Source organism: Oryctolagus cuniculus, chromosome 11 (genome assembly GCF_051225735.1).
Source record: "Oryctolagus cuniculus isolate XC-2025 breed Fujian yellow rabbit chromosome 11, ASM5122573v1, whole genome shotgun sequence".
NCBI classification, from domain to species: Eukaryota; Metazoa; Chordata; class Mammalia; order Lagomorpha; family Leporidae; genus Oryctolagus; species Oryctolagus cuniculus.
The window spans coordinates 15,149,153-15,173,308 of NC_142877.1; the positions used below are offsets into that span (position 1 = coordinate 15,149,153).

The following is a 24,156-nucleotide window of genomic DNA, read 5'->3' on the forward strand; positions in this document are numbered from 1 at the left end:
ACCTAACGCTGCTCATGAGGCTGCGGGCAGCGCAGCAGCAGGTGACTCCCCCCTTCCCGAAGCTTCTGGGCAGGTCACATGACGGTCGGAATTTGCAGAGACATAAAGCGAGGGGGTGAAAACTTCAGGAGTGGAGCCACCAAAGATGCCTGCTCGCTGGACACGGCCGACCCATGGCTGTAGAGAGATTTCGTTATCTCTGAAGGCCAGGCCGGCTGTGCCCCAGCTGCCCCGGCCCAAACAACGGCAACTGCCACCTCCCTCCCGGCAAAGCAAGGTCACCGTGGCAGGGGCCCGCCAGCCTGTGGCCCAAAAAGTCAGACATTCACTCAAGGACCACAAGGACCAGGGTTTCAAACAGCAGCCCTCGGCACTCGCATTTCAGCTTCGCCTGCGCTGTTCCTTGGGCTCAGCGGAGGGCGAGCCTGGCACCGTGCTACCAGGAAAAGTGGCATTCATTAACACTCCCAGGCCCCAGACACTGTCCCTCCCATTCATGAGTTCCATTCTCCTGCTAACAATGTGCCAAAAAGCTATGTGACACTTAGGGAGGGACAGGATTTGTCCAGAAGTGGCTTGGAATAGGTGATGGCTGGACATCTTGGGAAAAATGTAACCTGCCCCATTCACCTGTTTGTCCTTTCAGTGTGTTTTGATTGAGCATCTGCTACAGAGCAGACAGTATGAGAGGGACCCACCAGTGGGGAGCAAAACAAACTCGACCCCATGGTTTGCAGCATTGACCATCCAGCCTCACCTCCTGATACTCTCACCCTTTCCGTGCCTTCACGCATGCTGTGCCTCCCACCTGAAATGCTCTTCTTTCCCAACTTGACTTGGCTAAGTCCTACCCACCTCCAAGCAAAAGCAGGGGTCTCCTCCCATGAGGAGTCTTCCCTGACCATGCCCAGGCTGGACTCAGGGTCCCAGAGTCTCTGGTGCTACTTCTAAGACTCGCCACGCACATTTGAAATAGTTTCTCTCTCTCGTAGACTGTGGCTCTCAAGGGCAGGACCAGGTCTGAATCACCTGTTTATGCTGGGCACCCAGTGCCAAGTCTTGCGTACAGTAGGTGGCCAATGTTCTCTGGATGAACGAAGGAATGAATAGGGGTGTTAACTCTTAATCAGCAGCAGAACTGGGATTTGATCCCAGGCCAGGATGATTCCAAAGCATCCCGGGAGAGAGAGAGAGAGAGAGAGAGAGAACAGACGAATCAGAAAATGTGCAGAACAGATCACAAAACCCATTGAGTTTGCTCCCCTCCCAGAAAGAGGAGCCGACGCTGGCTGTTCTCCAGGGGTCTGATGGCCTGAGCAGCCTTGGCAGCAGGAATGGGGGCGGGGCTTACTGGCTTCACCTCCCAGAGGCCTCCTCACCCACTGGAGATGCATGTGTAGGAAAGGGAGCCCAGGGAGGCTGAGTGACAAGTGCAAAGCTTGTAGGCACCGGGATATAAACCTGAGCACATCCAGCAAACTCAGAGTCCCGTTGGACGCCACATCTGGTGTTGCTGAACAATTAACTTACGTCTCAAGCAGATGCAGAGCTCAGAGAAAGCATGGGGTGATGTGGGGTGGGGTGGGGTGGGGTGGAAGGGCCGTCTTTAAAACTCTGAGAGGCACCCACAGGCACTCAGTAAATATTTGCAGAATCAATGAGCAACAAAGAGCCCAGGGTCCATCTTCCACATTATAAAGTTCAGTTCAAGTCCAAGGCACAGCGCAGTGGGACAATAAAATTTATGCATGAGATTGACCCCGGGTTACGCTACTGAGTCAGATCTGTTTCTGACAAGCTTCTAAATTATCCCTGCAAATGAGGCCTAACTTCGAGATAAGCACGTTTTAATTAGCTGTAATGTGAAGGCATTCTATTAGCAAATGAGGTCTCAGGTTGCGGATGAACGCAGGGGACCCAGCTGGGAACTTGCACCCGAGCGCCACCAGGCCCCCTGCCTCCTCCTCCTGCTGGGGCAATCTGGACCTCAGTGTTCTCACCAACAAAACGGAGCCACCTGTGCCTGGCAGCCCAGTGCTGGTGAGGACATGAGGTGGGCAGAGGGGCGAATGAGGCTCGAACCTGGTCAATGCCCAAAGGGTCATGTGTGCTTATTTCTATCCTACTTTCTCCATAAAACAGCACAAAAAAAAATTAAAACAACAGTCACTGAGAGGGAAATTTTTGCTCAAGAAGGTGGATGGACACACATTTACCTATCTCCCCTCTCTTCTAAGCCCCACTGGACTGATCAGAAAAGCCTTAGCTGATAGATATATAGACACACATTTGTAGATACACACGCACGCACACTTATACTCACAGCTCACATGTGTGTGGCCATATGAAAATGAAATCAAGCCCTAAACGTGCACGTGGTAACGCAGGAGTGAGAAACACAGAGAGAAGCCAGAGAGAAAAGCCCAGGAACACCCAGCAACCAGAGCCCTGGTATTTTTTAATCTTTGTCTCACTTAAAAATGCAAGCTTGGCTCTTGGGCATCTGTAGGTAGATTTGGAAAAGGAACTGAAGTTAACCATAGCAGGTGCTCACACACACATTAATACCTCATTTGACTGCTCAAGCAGGCAAGCACTGTTAACCCCGTTTTGCAGATGAGGAAACTGAGGCCCAGAGATAACGACTAGCTTCCCAAATGCCCCTGATTCCCTTCTCCAGCCTCACCTCCTGACACTCTCACCCACTTCTGTGCCTTTGCACGCGCTGTGCCTCCCACCTGAAATGCTCTTCTCCCCCGTCTTTACTCAGCTATGTCCTACTCACCTCCAAGCACAAGCAGGTGGCCCCTCCTCTGAGAAGTCTTCCCTGACTATGCCCAGGCTGGCCGCATGGTCCAAATGCTATTTTCCTAACTGAACCCCATAAAAATCCCAAGAGACCGGCAGCCAGGGCTGGGAGTCCCAGGAGGAATCCAAAGCCCTCGGAGGAGCTGACTGCCCTCTGCCCCGGGCTGAAGCGAAAGGGGCAGTAATGCCTTCCTCATAGTGCACTGTGAGACCCAGGATGACATATCAGGCCCTCGGGGGCCCTCCAACCTGGACCGCTGTTCCCCAGGCTCAGCGCCGTCGGCTTGCTGGGCCTGTGGTGGGGGCAGTTCCAGGTGTTGTAGGAGGCTCACAGCATCGCTGGCCTTGACCCACTGGGCGCCGGTCACATGCCCTCCCCAGCTGCGGCAACTACAGCTGTGTCCAGACTTTGCGTCTGCTTGAGAGCACCAAGGATCTAGAAAGTGGGGGAGGCAGTAAACTGGAAGATGGTGGCTGAGATGGGGGACACAGGCACAGGGCCTGTGCTTCCTCCAGAGACCTCAGCCCCGGGTCTCCCCTCCTGGCAGCAAATCCTCTGTCCGCCTGCTCCACAGTCATCTCATTCACAGGGACCCAAACCTACGGGGTGATTTCTCAGCGTGGGTTGGGAACAGCAGTAAAAACATATGGTCGGTAATTATTAACTTAATGGGTCGTGGTAAATCGTACTTTTACATCTCAGTGAAAAGATGTTGTACAACACAGGATAATAAATTTTGATCAATTACCCTGATGCTCGAGGCCTGCTGCTGGACAGCTGGGATTTCTGCTGCCCGCTAGGATGAGCAGCAGGACCGGGGATTTTCAGTTAATGAGCTGTTTCCTGCTGGGCTTCTCAGATGCTCAATGAGTTTTTATTGAGTGTTTACTGCATGCTCCGTGCTGGGGATTCAGCCCCGTCTGAAAGCTCAGTGACTTGATGGAGAATTGTCTTTGCTGCGTAAAATACTACGTGGATCTGTAATCCACTGGCCCGAGACGCAGAGTGACGGTATAAAATTGTCCGGGGCCCCCACTGTGAGCAGGTTAAGCTCTGCCTGCAACACCGGCATCCCATACTGGAGTGTCTGATTCCAGTCCCAGCTACTCTGCTTCCGGTCCAGCTCCCTGATAACGCACCTGGGAAAGCAGCGGAGGCTGGCCCAAGGACTGAGGCTCTTGCCATCACGTGGGAGACCCAGATAAAGTTGCAGGCGTCTGGCTTTAGCCTGGCCCAGCCCCACTCATTTGGGGAGTGAACCAGTGGACAGAAGCTCTCTCTCTCACTCTGTGTCACTTTACCTTTCAAATGAGTAAATAAATCTTTCAAAAATAAATAAAATTGCCTGGGGCAATGACAGTCTGGCGCTCTCTCACACTCTCTCTCTCACACACACACACACACACACACAGAGCCTTACAGGAAACGTCACAGTGACCCATGTTCTTGACCGTGGGCTCTAGCAGCTGCTGGAAGGTGGGCTGGGGATGCCATGGGCCTACGGAGGGGAGGCCCAGGGGCACAGGAGCCTGGACAGCTGCAGAGGGAGCCACAGAGCTTTCACCCCCGCCCACCGGGTTAAGGAGCGGAGCGTGGGGGCTAGGGGAGCTGGAAGCACCACATCCAAGTACAGAAAGCTTCATGTTGCTGTTGTCCGATGCTTCTCAACCTCCGTCTCGGGTCTTCTGCTGATGGGAACACTGGCCTGAGTCTGATGTCCCCCATAGCCAAGGACACACTGTGTCTCAAATTTTGGCCCAAAACAACCACCTGGAAGGCAGTTCAAACGCCTGGGCTCCACCCCCAGCAGTTCGGATTCAGTACACCTGGGAGGAGCTGAAGCTGGTGCTGTTAGCGAGCTGAGGTGCAGGTGGTGCTGCGGTCTGCGGCCCATGCTAGAACCACTGGCTATGCTGGAACACCGAGGAGTGTCCTGCCCTGGCCTAGGACGACAGGGATGTGTTGCTGGCCTGGGGAAGGCAGCCCTGGCTCGGACACAGGTGTCCAAAGGCTCCTGCTTTCCTCAGCCCCCGGGCAGGTCACGGGAGAGTTACCTTCATCTCGAGGACAGTCTCACATTGGGCTCCGCGGAAACAGGTGGGTGTGCGAGCGAGAGCTGCCGTGGAAAGTTCAGCTGGGGAGGTATCGGGCCGTGGGGTGCACCTGTAAGGGAGGCGGGAGGCGGGGCGGACACCTGGGCAGAGGGAGAAGCCGATCCACGCAGAGACTGCAGCCAGGGGGCACTTCTGCGTAGTCCCAGACTGAGCCAGGTGCCACCGCACCTCTGATTCCCCCCTCATGCAGTCACTGGCTGAGGGCAGGTCCCCTGGCGAGGAGGTTCCTTTCCCAAGAGCAGTTCCCAGCAGGGCAAAACAGTGAGCCCAGTACTGGGGTGGTTAGGGGAGAGGGCATGGGGAGCAGGGATGCACCATGGGGTCTGTTGCAAGCATCTTGGGGAGAAAATCTATCCCAAGCCTGCGCAGACGAGAAAACCGCTGCCTGGGCCGGTTAGGTGCTGTGCCCGAGGTCACCAGCCCCAGCCAGTAGATGGTGCAGCTGTGACTTGAACCAACTTGCTCTGCCTCCAAAACCCACTTTCTTTTCTACACAGATTCAAGAAGGAAGCAGGGAAAGGCACAGAAATGAGCAGCTCACTCCCAATCCATAATCCTCCGCGGTCCGCCCAGAGGTGTTGCGAGATCAGATCCAGAGGCCCCTCCCCTCACAAGGAAAGGGGTGGGGCAGCTTCAGGCATGCTCAGCCCTCCAGCAGCTGGCAGGAAAAGTGAGTGCCCGTGCATTCTAACTTCGCACGTGCACTGCTCTTTGTAAGCGGAAATGAAAGCATTTCCTGCTGGGGCCAAGAGCTGTCAATGCCTGACCTCCGACCCTCAGGGCAACTCCTGGAGCAGTGCCAAATGCCCATTTTGCAGACAGAAGACTGAGGCAGACAGAAGTTAAGTAATTTGCCTGGGGCAGTGATGGTGAAGACGGGGTTCCAACCTAGGTCTGCTGGGCTGCAGAATCCGTGCTGCCTTCACGCCCTGAGACCAGCTCTAGAAAACCAAAGCAGCAAACAGAGGCTCTGCAGAAACCCCTCGGGCAGGCTGCCACACGGCAGGGCGGCGCCTGGGACCTGGTTCCGTGTGCACAGACCCAGCCTCTTCCCACCTGGCGGCTGTTCTACCTGCCAGGCGCTCGCTGCCTTCTGGCCTACTCAGGGAAGCGCCTCTCGGAATGGCCGGTCAGTCCAGAGACCCTCGGCCTCTGCTGTGGACACCACGGTCTCATCACAACGTTTGCAGATTATAAAAGCCAAATGGATGCTGGGTTTCTCACGTCACAGGCAACACTGGCCAGCTCGGAATCCATCTATTCATTCAGCAAATAGTCCCACACCTGCGTGCCAGGACAGCTCTGGGAACACAAAACCATTGCCCCTTTTCCATGGGGAATAAAGACCCGGTTCCAAGCGAGCCTGAAACCAGACAGTGCAAGACCCTGGTGGATGCAACTTTCTGCTACACATGCATACCTACAGAAAAGTTTAATTCTGAAATTAGGCACAGGAAGACATTAGCAGCAATAACTGAAGATAAAACAAGACAATTATAACAGTATACCAAATTAAAGTTATTTGCAACTTAGGAAGCGTCTATGGTTTTCTATTAATTTTCGGGCTGGAGTTGGCTACAAGACTGAAACCACCGAGCAAGGACTCACAGAGAAGGGGGCCTGTTGTGCGAAAGCAAAGGTGGGCACAGTGGCTCCTGCCCTCTCCAGCTCCCGCAGGCCCACCTGCCCAGCACGGGCCACCCACATCTGCCTGCTGCAGACACAGCAACAAAGGACAGTGCAGCCTTTATTTCACTGCCACCTCCACCCCTCAGCACCCCACCAGCTGATGGTCACTGGTTCGCTTTCCCTTTCAACAGAGAGGACCCGAGGCCAGGAGAAGGTGCTCAAAGTCACCTGGCAGACTGGGGCAGCAGTCCCAGGCCTGGGAGGAGAAGCTGTAGGGAAAGTGAAGAAGGGCTCCCTAACTCGAGAGCTCCCTGGGGCCAGCCCCCGCAGCTCATAGCCCACCTAGCCCAGGGATCCTCCCTCTGCAGCCACCTGTGCCCCTACACAAAGAAGCTACGTGCATCTCGCCCACCAAGGATGCTGAGCAGCTGTCAAGCTGAGGCAGGACCAGCAACCCGCACCTTGCGGATTTTTGTCAAAAGGAGACTCCGATCACTCATTAACCAAGCTTAACGAGATCCCCATGCCCACACAATGCAGAGTCCAGATGTATGTGGGTGGACAGGTGACGCTTCCATCCACCAGCTCATATATATGAGCAGTCATGGGCGGGCACTGGGCCAGGTGCTGAGCACGGTTCCCGCCTGCCAGGAGCCTGCAGCAAACCTGTACACAAACAACCAAACCCTGCTCCACAACCTGTGATCCCTGGGCCAACATTAGCATCACCAAGGCAGTCATTAGATATGCAAAATCTTAGGCTCCACCCAGACCAAAAAGGGGGTGGAGCCCAGGAATCTTTTTAAAATCTTGCCAGATGATTCTTCGTATGTCCATAAATTTAAGAAACACTGGTCTGACAAAAGGCCTTCCTTATTTAAAATTGCAAACCAGGGGCCTGTGTCGTGTCTGAGCGGGTTAGGCCGCTGCTTGTGAAGCCGGCATTCCACATCAGTGTACGGGAGTTCCTGCTGCTCCACTTCCCATCCAGCTCCCAAGTAATGCACCCAGGAAGGCAGATGACAACCCAGTACATGGGTCCCTGCCACCCACGGAAGACATGGATGGAGTTCTGGGCTCCTGGGTTTGGCCATTGTAGCCATTTGGGCTAGCAGATGGAACATCTCTCTCTCTCTCCCTTTTAAATCCATTTTTTTTATCTTTTATTTAATGAATATAAATTTCCAAAGTACGACTCATGGGTTACAATGGCTTTCCCCCCCATACCGTCCCTCCCACCCACAACCCTCCCCTTTCCCACTCCCTCTCCCCTTCCATTCACATCAAGATTCATTTTCGATTATCTTAATATACAGAAGATCAGCTTAGTATAACTTAAGTAAGGTAAATCCATTTTTAAATCTTTAAAAATATAAATAAATAAAATGCAAACCAGCTCCCAGGTCTTGGCACCCCCAATCCTCTTCCCTGCTCCCTTTTCTTCCAAGGTTGAATTACCAACCAACCCCAATGCTGTACAAGTATTTCACCCCCATACTTATGACTTCTCACACTGATATGTAAGCTGGAAAGGGCAACAATTTGAGTCATTTTGTTCACAGCTGTTGCACTGGTTGCCTAACACTGTGCCTAGTACACAGAATTGATCACTAAGTACCTGTGGCAGAACACACTACATCGATGTAGTTCAGGTTCTTGGGCAGGGGCGGGGGGGGGTGCTGGAGGAAGAGAGGAGGTTGCTGACCATGGGGCTGACCATGGGGCACTACAGGGGAAAGGTGGTACTCAGTGTGGTCTTGAAAGATGTTTGCACCAGGGATGAAGGAACAGAGATGCAAAGCCTCTTCCTGGAAGAGATCCCAGATGACCGATGCCGTTATCCACTGGCTAGTACATGCCAAGCACTGTCCTAGCCAGTGTCACCTCACCTAACCCTCCTGAACCTCAGAGGTGGATGACTCCCCAAGAGAACCCCAGGGCTCGGAGATATTAAGTAATCTGCTCCACCCACAAAAAGCTACATATAAGCACATTCACAGTAGCTTCAATTTTGGTAGCCCCAACCTGGAAACAAACCCATACATCCATCAGCAAGTGCACGAACAAACCCACTGCTCTGGATTCATACCATATATTACTCAGCAGTGAAACCATGAATACACGCGACAGCACGAATCCTGAAGACATTGCATGTTAAGCAAAAAGAATCCAGATATAAAAATGTTTATGATGCATACGAAGTTCTTGTTTAAAATGTTTGTTAAAGATGTATCTATCTGTTTGAAAGGCAGAACAATGGGGTGGGAGAAAAAGGGAGAACAACGTCCGGGGTGGGTAGAAAAAGGGAGGGAGAGGTCTTCATCCACTGATTTACTCTCCAAATTGCTGCAAGAGCCAGGTCTGGGCCAGGCTGAAGAATGAGACAGGAACTCCCGCCAGGTGTCCCACACGGATGGCAGGAACCCAAGGACTTGGACCATCTTCTGTTGCCTCCCCAGATGCATTCACAGGAAGTTGGATCAGAAGCAGAGTGCCAAGTCTCCAGCTGGTGCTCCAATACAGGACCCTGGCATTGCAAGCAGTGGCTTAAGGGGCCGCGCCACAATGCCACCTCCCTTATGAAGTGCTGTAACTTATTCTTCACACCTAATCTGAACTTGAGTAAAGCACTGGTGATAAAGCCAGAGAAGCAGCTGCTTCTGGGGGTGCTAAGTAGAAAGGGGCATGAGGGAGCTCCCCAGGACGATGGAAAGGTCTCATATCCGGATGGGGATGGCGATTTCACAGGGTTTACATTTGTCAAAACTCGTGAACCATGCACACGGCACCTGCATTTTATTGTATGCATGCAAGACATGGCTGAGTAACAAAGGAGCTAAAAAGCATGTGTCCTGGGTCACAAACAGAGGTCGGAGTACCCCGGTCTGCCATGGTTGAGCAGGGAGCTGGCACAACCCCTGAGCCTGGCGAAGTGCCTGACCAGCATCAGAATGGCCCTAGGAGGGACATCAGAGGCCCTTAAGCCCCAAACCAGGACAGAGAGTTAGAGGACGGCCAGATAAGTGTCCAGCTGGGAGTCCAGACACTGGGGGTCAGCTCCACTCTTCACTTGCTCTGTGACCTGCAAGTACACCACTCCATGACTCAGTTTCCCCTTCTGCCAAGCAAGGGAAAAGGAGGTGATCAATGGCCACAAGCTTGGGGCCACCGATCCTGGGGACCACAGGGTCACAAGCTGCTTTGCGCATCAAGCACTGTTACTCCATTCAATAAGTAACATGCCTGCCTCATATCTGCCCAGCTATTTTTCTAATGCATGCCAATATTATTGAGATAAATAAGACACACATCTATTTCAAAGCAAAAAGGAAGACAGAGCAGCTTTTTGTCATTGTGTGTTTTCTCAAACAAAAGAACAACCACTGCTCATGACTTCGGTTGAAAGAGGCTAGAAATCTCTCAGTAAAGGATCTCTAAGGGGACAGTCGCCAAGGGGATGGTCGCCAAGGGGACGGTCGCCAAGGGCCCTTCCGGGTCAGCTGCCCCATGGTTGTTGGGCATTACTTGGGCAAATGCTTGTGCCGGTGTTTCCAATGCCTGAGTCCCTATGGAACGAGCCTCTCCTGGGCTCCAGGGACAGAGCCCCCAATGTGTGGGCTGTGTCCTGGCTCTGCAGACCACTCTACAGGCCCCAAGTGTGGCCAGTGCTGCATTTTGGGCCTCAGTTTCCCCTCCAGTTCTGAGAGTGACCAGGTTGCATCATGGGCATCCCCCCAATTCCTCACCATCAGCCTCTGAAACCAGGAAAGTGGCATTCGGATCACAGCAGCTCCCAGTCCACCCCTCCCTTGCTTCTGTCCCCTGCTTCATCCCGCCACAGCCTGAAGGAGCGGGAAGCAGGTCTCAAGTCCAAGGGCAAGGTCAGACCTTATTTTGCCCATCTAAGTGACCAGGGTGAGCACTCTCCCCCCAGACACACACACTGGACACCCACTGGACACATCCTCAGCTCTGCCAGGCCTCCTAGAACACAGGCAGAAACCAGAACCACGCGCTCCCGGCAGGGCCTGACAGAGGTGCTGAGTCAGAGGTTTCTAAAGCACCAGAATGAAACCCCGGCTTCAGCTGAGTCCCGCTTCCGCCCCAGAGCCAGCAGCACTACGGCTCAGGCACCCACCCAGCCACCCACACTGTAAGACAAATCCCCAGTCCCCACCCCCAAGCCAAAGGCTGCTGCCTGCCTTGCCAACTTCACATAAAAAATAAATAAATAACAAGGCCAAGGGCAGGACGCAGACCAGCTGCCCCCACACCTAGTCTTCTCCTCCCTGCCCTCTGCTTGCTACTTTGAATCTGTCTTCCCTCGGTCAGGCTGGAAGCAGTGCCAGAGCCACCTCTGGGGTACCGTCCACCTCCTCCTCTTCTAACTTTGCCGGTCGCTGGACAAGACCTCGCCGGCCGCTCACCCCCAGGCCGACGCGAGCCCAGGCTCCGGTGGCCCCGGACCCGCCCCGCCCCCAGGCGATATGCGCAGGGCATTGCTGGAGGCCTCTCCTTTGGGGCCTGAGAACGCACTCGGCGAGGGCCCGCCCGGGGGCACCCCGCGATCGGCTCCAGGATGCCCCCCCACCCACAGCATCCCTACGGCAGGGAGCTAGGACGAGAGCCCGCCGGGTCTGCGAGAGACCCCGGGAGGGCCACCGATCTCGCCACGGGATGCGCACTCACCGAGCAGCACCACGGAGCCCGCGCGTCTGCGCCGGGGCCGCAGGAAAACCCACGCGCGCGGTTCAATCCGGGCTCCGAGTGACGAAGTGCGCGCTCGGCTCCGGCCGGCCCGCACCGACCCGCGGACGCACAGTCGGTGTGGTTTCCTAACTAAGTTTGAAAGTTCCCTCCCAGCGAAGAGGACCCGGGCCGTGTGGCGGCGCCGAAGCCCCCGACCCGGCCCGGCGGTGGAGCGGGGGGCCGGTGGCTTCGCGGCCGGGGTTCGAGGCCCGGGGCCCTGGCTGGGCTAGGGTGGAGGGTATCCCTTCCGGCAGCCCCTGCCCGGAGAGGCGCCCGCTCCCCGTTCCCGGGAGGGGCAGGCCTTGATTGGTCGTTGCCAGCTCGCAATCCGAGGCACCGCCAGGCAGCGACGGCCAATTAGTGAACCGCCCAATTAGTGCGCTCCAGCGCGGAGAAGTTAAAACCCCGGCGCGCGAGTGTGGAGGACCGAGGGGGTGGGGGGAGGACCGGGCGGTGCGGGGCCCGCGCTGTCCCCGGGTGCGACTGCGTGACCATCAGGGAGGCTGGTGCCCGCGGCTCACCGTCCAGGGGGTGGCTGTGAGCGGCAGGGTGCGCCTACGCGAGTCCCTGTGGGTGCGCGCGGGTGCCTGTCGGAGCGCCTTCTTTGTGTGACCGTCCCCGGCCGTGCCTGGGTATGACGGCGGACGGGGCAGGTGACGGTGCTTGCGGCACCACTGTGCAGGGTGCCAGCCTACGTGGGCGAGCGGCTGCGGGTCCGGGTGCACAGCCTTGTGCGGGACAGTCAGGCCGTGCACGAAGAACGCGGCCGGTGGGTGACAGTGGGTCCCTGGATGTCAGCGCGCGTGGGTGCGTGTGTCACCGTGTCGTCGTGCGGCTGGCTGTCGGGGTCACTTCTGCCTGGGATCTGAACTCAGGACGCCAGTGTGACCGCGAGGGTGTTGGGCGAGCTGCAGGTGCCCGTCGGGCGGGGCTGCCGCGTCCGTTTCCCTTCCCCGCCCCCCACCGTGTGCCACCGGCGGTGCAGGAGGACCTAGCTGCCAGGTGCCTCCAGCGCCGTGCTTCAGCCAGGGACGCTCGGGCCCCCGCCGCCGGTCCGAAGGCGCGGGCAGGCCCCGCCCGCCTCGCCCCCTGACCCGCCCCCGCCTACCTTGCCGCAGTGGTAATAGTCCAGGTGCGCCAGGCCAGCGGGCTCGGCCCCGGGCCGCGCGCCCACCGCGGGCGCCGAGGGGTACAGGCGGACGTCCATGGCGGGCGCGGCGGCGGCGGCTCCCGCGGGCAGTGCCTGGGCGGGCGGCGGGTGGGAGCCAGTGTGCGAGCAGGAGTGCGAGCGCGGGGGGCGGGCCGGGGGCGGCGCCCGGCGGAGCGCCCCGCCCCGCCCCCCGCCCCGCCCGCGCGCGCTATTGTTCCGGCCTCGGGCGCCGCCAAGGGCCCGGGGCCGGGGCCGGGGCGGGGAGGTCCCGCCTCCAGGCCGGGCCGCCGCGGGGTCCCGCGCCCGGCCCTCCGCCCCTGAGGGTCCGCGAGGGTCGCGCACCTGTCCAGACGGCCCTTTCCCGTCCCGCCTTTCGCCACCAAGGGTGAGGGGAGGGAGAAGCTGGAGAGACGCCCCTCCCCAGAAGTGGGACACTCCGGGTCCAAGTGTTTGGGGCCGCGCCGAGGCCCCCAGCGGCGTGGATGGGGGAGGAGGGGTAGCGACAAAAATACTTTGGGACGTGGGTGCGGCCTGCCTGCGCGGATCTCAGGACCGTGCCCTCGCTCCTCGTCCCGCGGATTGGAGCCCTGAGAAAGGGGCCTCGGCGGGATGGCTGCGCTTAAACTCACTCTCCGTACAGGGGCAGCGGAGGCCAGCACCGGCCGCCTCGGTGATGGAGCGAGTGGATCCAGAAGTGAAACCACCTGGAGGCGGCGGGCGGAGCCGCCCCCGGACGGAGCTGTGAGGAAGGGTCTGCAGGAGTGCGCAGAGAAAGGAGACCGGCTGGCTCGGACGGGGGCCTAGGGGTGACAGCGAAGAGGCTTCCCTTCCCCGCAGAGTGAGCCCCCTGGGTCTCAGAGCACTTGCGGGGGGTGGGGGCGAGGCTGTGGCTTCTCCTCTTTTCTGGCGAGAACTGTCTACACCTGTAGTCTCCACTCGCTCACCTCCCACGCGTTGCTCCCCCACTGCCCTCTGGTTCTGGGTTCTGACATCCTGAAGGGCCGGGAGGCAGACAGCCAGAATGGGGCTTGGATGGCAGCAGGACACCGGAGGCCACTTGGAGGACAGGGCTTGAGTCTCCCACCCACTGAGGAGCCAGCTTGGCCATTAACTCGCAGCTGTTGCCTGCGTGGGCTTTGCTGGTCCTGGCCTACAGCTAGGACCACTCTGTGTATCCACAGAGATCCACACTGTGTGGGAATTGGTGTTAGGTGTGTGGGAAACAGGCCTTCACGGAAGGTTAGGGAACAACAGAAGGAAATGACAGCTCAGAAAAGAAAGAATTTCTAGGTAAATATCAGTGGTCCTGCTTTCTAGAAACAAAGGGCCACACCTCATCAAAAGTAACTTCCCACTGGCCCCTGTCCTTTTGCCTGTCTGGATATCCAGCTGACCCAGAAATACTTATTGAAAAATCATTGCAGCCACCGCCACCACTCCCCACTCTTCTGCAGTACTGGCTTTGTTGTAAATCAAGCCATCCAACGTGCATGGGACTGTTTCTGAATCCTTTATTCTGTTAGCTTATTTTTCTCTCCCTGTGCTGTTATCACACTGTGTGGATTGACTGTAGCTTTATAATAAGCCTTACTGTCCCACAGAATAAGTCTACTCACTATGTTCTCTACATCTTGCTTTGTGTATTCTTGACCTTTGCACTTACGTAGAAATTCAAATCAGCTTGTCTGTTTACATGCGTGCACATGCACGTGTGTGCACACATACCCAGTCCTGCTGGAATTTTAATTGATACTACATTGAATCTTTAGATCAATTCTGGTGCAATTGACATTTGCAATATTAACTCTTTTGTCTATGAACATGGTATGCCCTTCTATTTAGGGTGTTTTTAAAGTGCTCTCAACAGTGTTTTCTAGTTATCTGTGTAGAGATCTTGCACATATTTTATTAGATTTAGCCCTAGATATTTTATGTTTTGATGTTATTATAAACTACTTTTTATTTTTTTTCTGTTTATTACTTATTGCATAAGTCCACAAATTCTTTGGCACTGTTTGCAAGGGGTAGAGTCTACCTGGTTTCCTCTCTTGGGACTTTTGTCTTTGGAGCCCTAAGTCACCAGGCAAGAAGTCTTAGGCTACCATCTCTGAAGAGGCATGAGAGCCCACAGCAGAGACCCTAAGTCTCAATGAAGAGAGAAAGATGTGTAGCCATTCCTCAGCTGACCAACCATTGGCTGTTCCAATTCCAGCCACTGTCTGACTGCACCACATTGAAAAACCCTGAAATGTGCAGCTAAGTCCTTCCTGAATCCAAAATGTACAGAAACCACAGGAGATAAAAAATGAGCACTATTCTTTTAAGCCATAGAGTTTTCAGATGATTTAGTACTTAGCAGTATAGAGCTGGAGCATAATAGAAATAGATTTTTAGGCCATGCTTTTACATCCAGCAACATTGCTAAACTCACCTGTTGGTTATAATAACCTATCAGTAGATTATTTGACTTTTTTATTTATTTGGTTGAAAGTCAGAATTACCAAGAGAGATGAAGAGACAGAGAGAGAGAAATCTTCCTTCTGCTGATTTACTTCCCAAAGGCCGCAATGGCCAGGGCTAGGCCAGGCTGAAGCCAAGAGCCAAGAGCTTCATCTGGGTCTCCCACATGGGTGCAGGGGCCCAAGCCCTTGGGTCATCTTCCCCAGATGTATCAGCCGGGAGCTGGATGGGAAGTGGAGCAGCCAGGACTCAAGCCTGAAGAATGCCTTGGCTTTAGATCAAAATGTTCCACCCCCAAAAAGCAACTGTGGCAGAGGAGCCAACTGCCCAACAGTGAGAGACTGAGGTTTGAGTAACACATCTTCATTTTCTTCTTGTAGGCACAACATAGATGGTTCTTCACCTGCTACCTGAACTCAGGTATGACCTTGTGGCTTTCTTTTACTAAGGGAATATGAACAGAAGTGGTATGGGGAGGGGGGAGCTTTACGGATCTGGGCATACAGAGCCCCCTTCTCTTTTCCTTTAGCCATGAAAATCCTAATACATCCCAAATCTTTTCTTTAAGACCCAATTCCAGTATCATTTGCTTAGTGAAGACTTTCCCAAGACTCCAACTCAGTGCTCCAATTTGCTGCTCCAATAACTGTGCACGGGGCTGTTGGCCTCAACTTCACCCAACTGTGATAACATGTTTTCCCTCTGAGTTTCTCCAGGGAAAGGACAATGTCTCTCTCTCTTTCTCTCTCTCTCTTTTTTTTTTTTTTTTTTTGACAGGCAGAGTGGACAGTGAGAGAGAGAGACAGAGAGAAAGGTCTTCCTTTTTTGCCGTTGGTTCACCCTCCAATGGCCGCCGCGGCCGGCGCGCTGTGGCTGGTACACCGCACTGATCCGATGGCAGGAGCCAGGTGCTTCTCCTGGTCTCCCATGGGGTGCAGGGCCCAAGCACTTGGGCCATCCTCCACTGCACTCCCAGGCCATAGCAGAGAGCTGGCCTGGAAGAGGGGCAACCGGGACAGAATCTGGTGCCCCGACCAGGACTAGAACCCGGTGTGCCGGCGCCGCTAGGCGGAGGATTAGCCTGTTGAGCCACGGCACCAGCCGACAATGTCTCTTTCATCTAGATGCCACCAGTGACTATCACAGTGACTCCCCTATCTACACACACAAGAAGAGGCAGTCTGAATGATTCAGAGTCCAAGCCCAGGTGGCCCACATTTGCCAGGGAGAGGAGTCACATTTCAGCACCTGTGGGCAAGGCCCCAACAATTCTGTCTCTGTCTCTTCTTTCCCAGTGGCCAGTATGCATAAGACCTGGACTCTGGTTTGTGCGTTTGGATAGGTTAAACTGAATTAGGATGCAGAAAATGAAGATCCACAGAGAAAAATCTCACTTCTCTTCATTGCGGTTCTGCAAAAGTAGATCCTGAGATGAGGATCTTGGTACTGGAAGTTTGTTGGAGAATGATCCCAGCACCATAGGTAGGGGAGTGGGGGAAGTGAGACCAGGAAAGGGAGATGGTCAAGAAAGGGCATTTAACCAAATCTATCACTCCATTGAGGAATTCTAGAAAACAATATGGAACAAGTATCTCAGAGTTATCCCACGTACGGAGGCAGGAGGTGGGGTCTTTACTTACATCTCCTAACAGTCTTGGTTGAACACTGCTCCCTGAGGGCGTTAATTCCTATAGATTTCAGCCTGGCAGGCAGATTGGGGTCTGGCAACCAGGGAAATCCATTAGGTAAAGAGCTGCAGGTACCAGCAGTCAGAAGCCAGGACTGCCTGTGTGCAAATGCTGAGGTTTGAGGGCATGTGAGCAGAGCATTGGTGTAGTGTCTGCTGCAGGGCTCAAGTTCATGTGAAAGCAGAGCAAGATTCTGCTTTCTTTAGACACACCTGCTCTGTGCATCGTGTGTGTGTGTGTGTGTTGCATGTGCACGTGTGTGTGTATACACATCTTCAGGAATTTAGCTGATGTGTGTGGCTGTGCACTTAGGCATTCCTGGGGCCCTGGCCGTTGTACCTGCCACCCTGCCAGGCCAACAGCACTATGACATGTCCACTCTTTGTGATGACTGGACAAGTAGGCACACAGCTTCCACTCAGAAGAGGTCTACAGGACCAAGGAGCCAACGAACCAATGCATGTGTGGCAGAGACATTGGCACAAGGGGACGTGGCCAGGCCCCTACACACAGAAAGAGCAGCAGGCGAGACATCCAAGGCTCTGAATTCAAGGCCTGAGCTCTGCTCAATTTCATTTGACCTCAGCCAAGCTGCCGCACCTCTTGGACCCTCAGTTTCCACTTCTGGTAATGCATGCTCCACGGACTTGTGTATGGAAATGGACAGCAAAACACCCCTGAGACCCTGGAGCTCCTCCAGTGTGTGAGTCATGGTTATTCAAAGATATTTACCTATTCAGCGTTTCTAAAATCCCCTCACAAAAGGAGACAATTTCTCCTTCATATCCTACCTCTGAACCATGACCCTGCTCCAGCATTCTAGAGAGGCAGTGCCCAGGTCCATCTGGGAGACTTCTCACCCCCTGGAGTTTCACAGGGAGCAGGCAATGTGAGGCTGAGAAGGAAGAGGGAGTGTAGAAAATCCTTCGGAAAGGACTGTTCACGGAGAGCCTGCTGTGAACCCGCCCTGCTCTCTTGGGGTCCTGTCATCAGCCTCTGATGACAGCGTGGGCATCATCATCCGAGCTCTTTTACCCACAGGGACAGTGAAGCATGGAGAGCGGAAGTCTCAACCCCAGCCATGCATCCGTGGGTGCATCCCCGCAATCCATGCTCCTACAACACTGTGTGTGAGGATAAAGGACCTGGTACAGGTTGTCCTGCAGTACAAAGAGCTTCTAATGGGTGAGCTGGCTGGAACACGTCCCCCAGGAATTCTCAAAGGCTCCTCATCCTGGCCTGCCACCACACACACACCTTTAATGTGTTCATTACATAGAGAGAATCAGTTGAATGTGCATGAACTCCATGCAGAAATGACATATGAAACCACCACATGCGGCTATTTAGAGAGAAACTTTAAGTGCTAATAACAACTCAGAATTTACTGGGTGCCTAACAGTAAGTACAGTGCATCCACACCCCCTACAATCTTTGTTAACAATCCCCTGGAGCCGATACTACTATTATGCCTGTTTTATCACTGAAGAAGCCAAGGCACAGAGAAACAATTCACAGGCAGATAGTCTGCAGTGCAGCCAGGATTTGCAACTAGCCAGTTTGACTTCAAATCTCTTACTCATAACCACTAGATCTGACCGTGTCATATAAGTTTTAGGTAAAGATAAAAAGAAAACCCAGTTGGTGTTTTGATTGGAATTCCACTTCATTATTCCATTAACTTGGGGAGAAGTGAATTTTTTATAAAAATCTTTCAGTGTATGTGTGTGTGTGTATCAACCTATACAAATATTATTAAAGTTTTGAATGTTGAGCTTATATCTAAAAACTTAATAACTCCCTTATTTGTTCTAATGGTTTTTTTCTATAGATTCTGATTTTCTGTGTAGACACTTTCTAGGGTGAGGACTGATTCTGTTCTTCCTTCCCAGGCATCTTTCTTCTTTCTTCGTCTTATTGCATTGTGCAGTGCCTCTAGAATCTAAGCTAAATAGAAGGGGTCATAACAGGCATTCTTGTCTTGGCCCTTACTTCAGTGAGCACACTTGTATTTCACACCATGAAGCCACTAAGAAAGAAACTCATTGTAAGCTCTTGGTAATGCATGTTGTTAATGAATAAAGTTTATTTTTCTTCCTAGTCTGCTAACAGATTTGTTTTTTTTTCTGGCATGGATTAATTATAGTTAATGCTTATTTGGCATCTATGAAAATAGTTATCTGGATTTTATTTTCTAACTATTAATATATATATTCTATTAGTAGATATTATTAATATTGAACCATCCTTGAATTCCCAGAATAATTTTTGAGACTTCTGTGTGATAATTTATTATAAAATGCATTGCTAAATTCCATTGCAATTATTTCATTTAAGATTTTTTACATCCATATTAGTAACTGAAATTGGCCTAAAATTCTTTTGTGGGTTGTTGCCAAGTTTTAAGTATCACTGGTTTTTGCCTAATGAGTTGGGGAAGAATAATTTTGATAACCTTCAACTTCTTAAATTACCATGAAAGCACCATATCTTATATTTCTTTTTTGCAAATTTTAGTTAGACTTTTCCATAGTTATTCATTTTCCATTTATTGGAAAAAGATGATGCTAATATTGTGACTTTCCAAAACTCAATTGTTTATGCTCTTTTTTTCTAAATCAAGCATAACCAAAGCTGGCCTATGCCATTACATTAGATTTTTATTTCCTATTTCTATTTTCTATATTCTCTTATCTCCAAATTTTCTAACATAAGTGGGTAAAGAAGTTGACATTTTTAAAAAAGAAGTTGACATATATAAAAATTATATATGTAAAGTATCTGGTGCTTAGAAAGAGTTTGGAAATTTTGGTTATATTATTATATGAAAAATATTCTTGAGACACAGTTAAATTCAAAGAGATAAACATAACAGAGGTGAGTATGAAGCGGAATGGGAACACAGAGGAGAGTTTCCCGAGGGAGGTGGTACTGAGGTGAGCACTATAGGATAAGGAGGAGCCAGGCAGGTGAGGGCCATGGGCATCTCTTGACCCTACTCTTGGGCTCACCTGCAGCTGGCTCAGTGCTTAGCAGGGGTGGGCATGGGCTGCCTGACCTAGGACTCAGGAACCCGTGATCTTAAGGCCACTTCATCTCCCCCAGATGAATGTCAGCTAACTTGCCCCTCTTCTAAGAATAACAGTATTCCTCTCTGGTCCAATGTTCTCTACCACCTGTCACAGCCTCGGTGCTGTACGGGCTTGGGCACAGGAATAAGACAGCTACTTCTCACTCTGATAAGACATTGTGGTAAAGACCATGTCAACTGCTGGTAGCTTTGGTAACAAGGAACATGAGGACAAGAACCTGAAAAGAAAAGATACCAGATTCTGGGCCTTAGGAAGTCATGCCCCAGGAGCCTAAATTTTTTGGGCCCCAAAACACTCAGAGAAGTGGGACTTTTCATGCCTCAAATTGGACAGAAACAGCAGTTTAGTCGACGGCCATGAGAAAGAGAAGGGTTCCAAAGTCCTGGAGTGCTTCCAGCAGCCATTCAGCCGTGGCCTCTCTCGGGACAACTACGTAGATCGAGCACTTACTGGACGCTACATGTGTGCACATCTCAGAGAATCCACCCAAAAATCTGTGTCGCCAAGGAAAGGGAGCTTGGAGAGGTGGTGACTCGCCCTGGAAAGCCATGGCCCTGAGATTCAGACCCCGATGCTCCAGCGCATTCTCCCACGGTCTCCCGTGGGCTCACGTCCCCAGGGCCTGGGCCAGTGGAGACCCTGGGTGACAGAAGAACCAACTGAGTGAGTTCCCAGAGGAATAAGTCATCACGAAGGCAGGAAAGCCGTTTTGCTATAATGGTAAGGGAGAAGCAAATGCCTGGATCCCACGACTGCTGCCTGGCAGGGCGCACAGCAAACTTGCTGGGATGATCCTATGTTCCATGTCTGGGTAACAGTGGAGGTTACGCCGGCAGAAGCATTCAGCAAATTTCAGCAAATGTACAGTTCAGATTCGTACGTTTTCTTGCAGGGGAATTTCAGATCAAGAGAAAACATAAGGAAACGTTGGACTCTGATGCCATGCATGCCGAAGCATTTTATGGGGAGTGAGAGGATGTCTGCCCCACCCCCCAAAGAAGAGGGCTCGATGGCTGGGTAGAGAAATGGCTCCATGGATCAAGGTGATCAAGCCGGGAGAACAAACACCCATGGGGAGTCCAGGTGGTGGGTCTGTAGGTGCTCACTGCTCATTGCTCTCAACGCAGTTTATTAAACTGTCACAACACTGCGTTGAGGGAAAACATCGCGTGTGCGATGGTGGGACTCTGTCAGCATCTCTACACCTGCTGCCTTCTGCTGCTTACCAGGCTCTCCCCTTTAAAGGGATGCAGAGGGGCCGGTGCCATGGCATAGTGGGTAAAGCCACTGCTTCCAGTTCCCATATGGGTCCCGGCTGCTCCACTTCCGATCCAGCTTTCTTCTATGGCCTGGGAAAGCAGTAGAAGATGGCCTAAGTCCTTGGTCTCCTGCACTCATGGGGGAGACCTGGAAGAAGCTCCTGGCTTCTGGATTTGGATCAGTGCAGCTCAGGTCAATGTGGCCAACTGGGGAGTGAAGCAGTCAATGGAAGACCTCACTCTTTCTCTGCGTTTCCTCTCTCTGTGTAACTCTGACTTTCAAAAAAATAAATAAATAAACAGACCTTTAAAAACTAAATAAATAAAGGAATGCAGAGTGGCCTTCCTCCCTGCCTGCCCTCTTCTCCCCCTGCCTCGCTCATTTCATATGCGACCAAGTGCTTGCGCTGGCACTGGCTTTGCAGCCTGACTGGGCCTGACTCTCTTTTCCCCATCACCCTCTGCCCAAGCAGCGCTGGTCACGGCCTCTGTCGGGCGACCGCCTGGTGCCCAGGAAAGGCTGTGTCACATGTTGCACTGTGTGGAGATCACACGTCCACCTTGGAGAGTAAGAGCTGGGTGCGCGGGCCCCACCCCAGCTCCTGGCCAGCAAGCAGCGCAAGTGCCCGGGGAACACAGACACAGAGGCGAGGAAACAGTGCCCAGTGTCCAGCAGATGGAATTCCAGGTGATTTTATTTTCAAACTTGAATGGTGTCCAATTGTCTGTTGGATAAAACAACAACCCAAAGCTCACGCAGGACCCCTCACCCACCCCAGTAACGCCCTCAACAAGGCTTTCCACCAAGTTTTCCACCAACAGAGGAGGAACCCGCGGGCTGAATTGCAATGATCTGTGTGCTGGCTTGCCTATGTATTTATTGTTTATTTTTTGCTTTGGTTTGCTATATAGGTCTTTCCAGAATCTCCAGGGAAGGAAACCACTCCACATATAGAAATTTGAATTTTTGAATGCGCACTTCCCATCTGAAATGTCACTTGCACGTTAAGTCTGGGTCCCTGAGTTGCTGTGGCAACCTCGGCAGCACTCTCGGCCCAGGGTGACAAAGGGGCCCTTTGTTCGCCGAGAGGCCAGGTCTGGGTGCAGGGACATCCTATTCAGGCCGTCCTAACAAAGCAGCACACGTCCTCTGTCTGTGCAGGCCAGCGCCGGCCCGATTATGCCTGGACTGTTGACAAGCTTCCGTGGGGAGCCCGGGAAAAGAAATCCACTGTTATTGACATCTTTGAGGCAAAGTGGTTTTCTCCTTTTTCTCTCTGTGCTACTTGCTGTACAAAAACCCTTGCAAAGGGCCCACTCACGCTCTCGAAAAGAAAAACGCCAATTGTGAGGCCTCCCTGGAAGAAGGATGAGGCTCCCAATCTTAATTGAATCTCCCAAACTTGCTTATTAAAATGGCAATGCCAGCGGTGCTGGGTGAGCAGCTGGGTTCCTCCAGTTTTATCAGGCAGCCTGGCCCTGACCCAGAAAAGGGTCCTGGCTGTCCCTGGTTCTGTACTCAACAGCAAGGGGTTTGTGCTTAGGGCAACCCTGCTGCCCCTGGAATCAGATCAGACCTGGGGGCTGAAGTCTCCTGCAGGCTTAAGCTCTCTCTCTCTAGGTGGAAGCCCAGCGGGACAGTGCCCGGTCCAAGAGAGCAAGCCTGGGAGTCCTGAGCTCCACGTCTGGGCTCTTCAAGGTCATGGGTGTGCAGGGAACAGTCCCAGGCCTTGGCTACACTCCAGGGATCTCCTTCAGCTCCCAGGACCATGAGCCTCCACCCCCACCACTTCCTGATTAGACCTACTTTAGGCTCCTGGAGGCCTCTTTCCTTTCCTCTATCACTGTCCCCCATCAGAATCATGGTTTCCCATTTTCCAGACCCAGTGACGTATGCAGAAGCTAGGAGTGGGAGCTACCAATATGCACAAACAGTGTCCATCCTGCCGCTGTGCCCCAGCGGCCAGCACACGCCTGGCACACACTGTGTTCTGAAAGAATTTGTTGACACAGTGAATCACGAACAAATGAATCATCAGGGTGGACTCATTTTATCCTATCAAGCACTCGCTGAGACTGAAGCCATTTTCCCTGTTTAACTCAATTTCCTGTTCTATTGCCAGATCCAGCATTGGGGCAGGCCACCGAGATGACAGAGATGATCCCTGCCCACATCTGCAGACAGATGTGCGCACAGTGAGTGCCCACAGGGGTTCCCAGGGGCTGCAGGAGGCAGGAAGGGTGCAGGCAAGGGCACAGAAATACTTCCAGGAGGAGACACTCCCAGTGGTTCAGAACAGGAGCTGGCTGAGCTGAGAAGAGTATGTTAAAGAGCCACCAAGGCAGGGTGATGTGAAGTCATGGACCCTATGCAAGTGTCCCCCTGGAGCCATCCATTGGTAGAGAATACAGGGTGTGGCAGAGAAGGACTGGATACTAATGGAGAGGCAAGCCAGAGAGAAGTCCCTGTGAGCCAAGTCAACCACTGGACACTTGTGCAGGTTGCATACTGTGAAAGGGTGTGAGAGGAGTTGAAATCTAGCCTGCAGTATGCTGGCCAAGCCCTGAAGCCATAGCTATCCCCTTCCACTTAAAGAGACCATAAGGGCCGCTTGCACAGGGGTCAGGAACTGGCACATCTCTTTCCACCGGTGGGGAGCAGCATCCTGGATCCAAGCTTAGAGCGCTGTGGGGAGGACACACCAAGTCCAAAGAGAAGGTGGCGGGAGAGCTTGCGTCAGGGCACAGGCATGTACACCACTGGTCCCTGTTAGGATAGGGTTGCCACTAACCACTGTAATGAATAAACTCCAAACTTCAGTGGCTTAACGCCTAAATGAAAGTTTGTGTCCTACTCAGTGAAGAGTGTGATCTCGAAGTGCCCCATTGGCGGAGAGCTCTCCTCCACCTGGTGATTCAAGGACCCAGGCTTCCTCTGTCGGGGGCTCCACCAAACCCTAGACCCTCAAGGTCCTTTGCATCCAGGTGTCAGGTGAAAGCGGAAGAGTGGAGCGAGCCCCAGCCGCGTGGTCAAAACCCCAGCCCTGTGACAGAGTTGTGACAGCACAACTCTGCACACCTTCCCCCAAGAGAATGGGTCGCCTGGCTAAGTAAGCCCCAGTGCAAGGCAGGCTGGGACATGTAGTCCCAGACTGGACTGATGCCTCCTGGAAACAACTTTGCAGCCCGGATTTTCAGAGCTCCTA

The 24,156-nt window shown here is 53.0% G+C and overlaps 1 protein-coding gene and 1 long non-coding RNA gene across 12 annotated transcripts in view; one reads left to right on the forward strand and one right to left on the reverse strand.

Annotated features, from left to right (window-relative positions):
* Positions 1 to 12,591, reverse strand: part of TOX2 (TOX high mobility group box family member 2) — a 130,559-nt gene extending 117,968 nt beyond the window's left edge. Inside the window, exon 1 of one of the 8 annotated variants that reach the window (XM_089307981.1) lies at positions 12,410 to 12,591. In XM_089307981.1, coding sequence (XP_089164107.1) covers positions 12,410 to 12,508 — 99 coding nt within the window. In that variant the 5' untranslated portion in view covers positions 12,509 to 12,591. Of the gene's footprint in view, positions 1 to 4,863; positions 4,986 to 11,241; positions 11,556 to 12,409 lie in introns of those variants that run through there. The other 7 variants (XM_089307976.1, XM_089307973.1, XM_051845030.3 and 4 more) reach the window with 7 other exon arrangements.
* Positions 12,592 to 12,678: 87 nt separating this feature from the next.
* LOC103352312 (uncharacterized) overlaps positions 12,679 to 24,156 on the forward strand; it is a 45,543-nt gene continuing 34,065 nt past the window's right edge. Inside the window, exons 1-5 of one of the 4 annotated variants that reach the window (XR_016216565.1) lie at positions 12,679 to 12,836; positions 13,092 to 13,289; positions 15,292 to 15,331; positions 20,584 to 20,734; positions 20,937 to 21,277. This is a non-coding gene — a long non-coding RNA (uncharacterized LOC103352312). The other 3 variants (XR_016216566.1, XR_011379876.1, XR_011379878.2) reach the window with 3 other exon arrangements.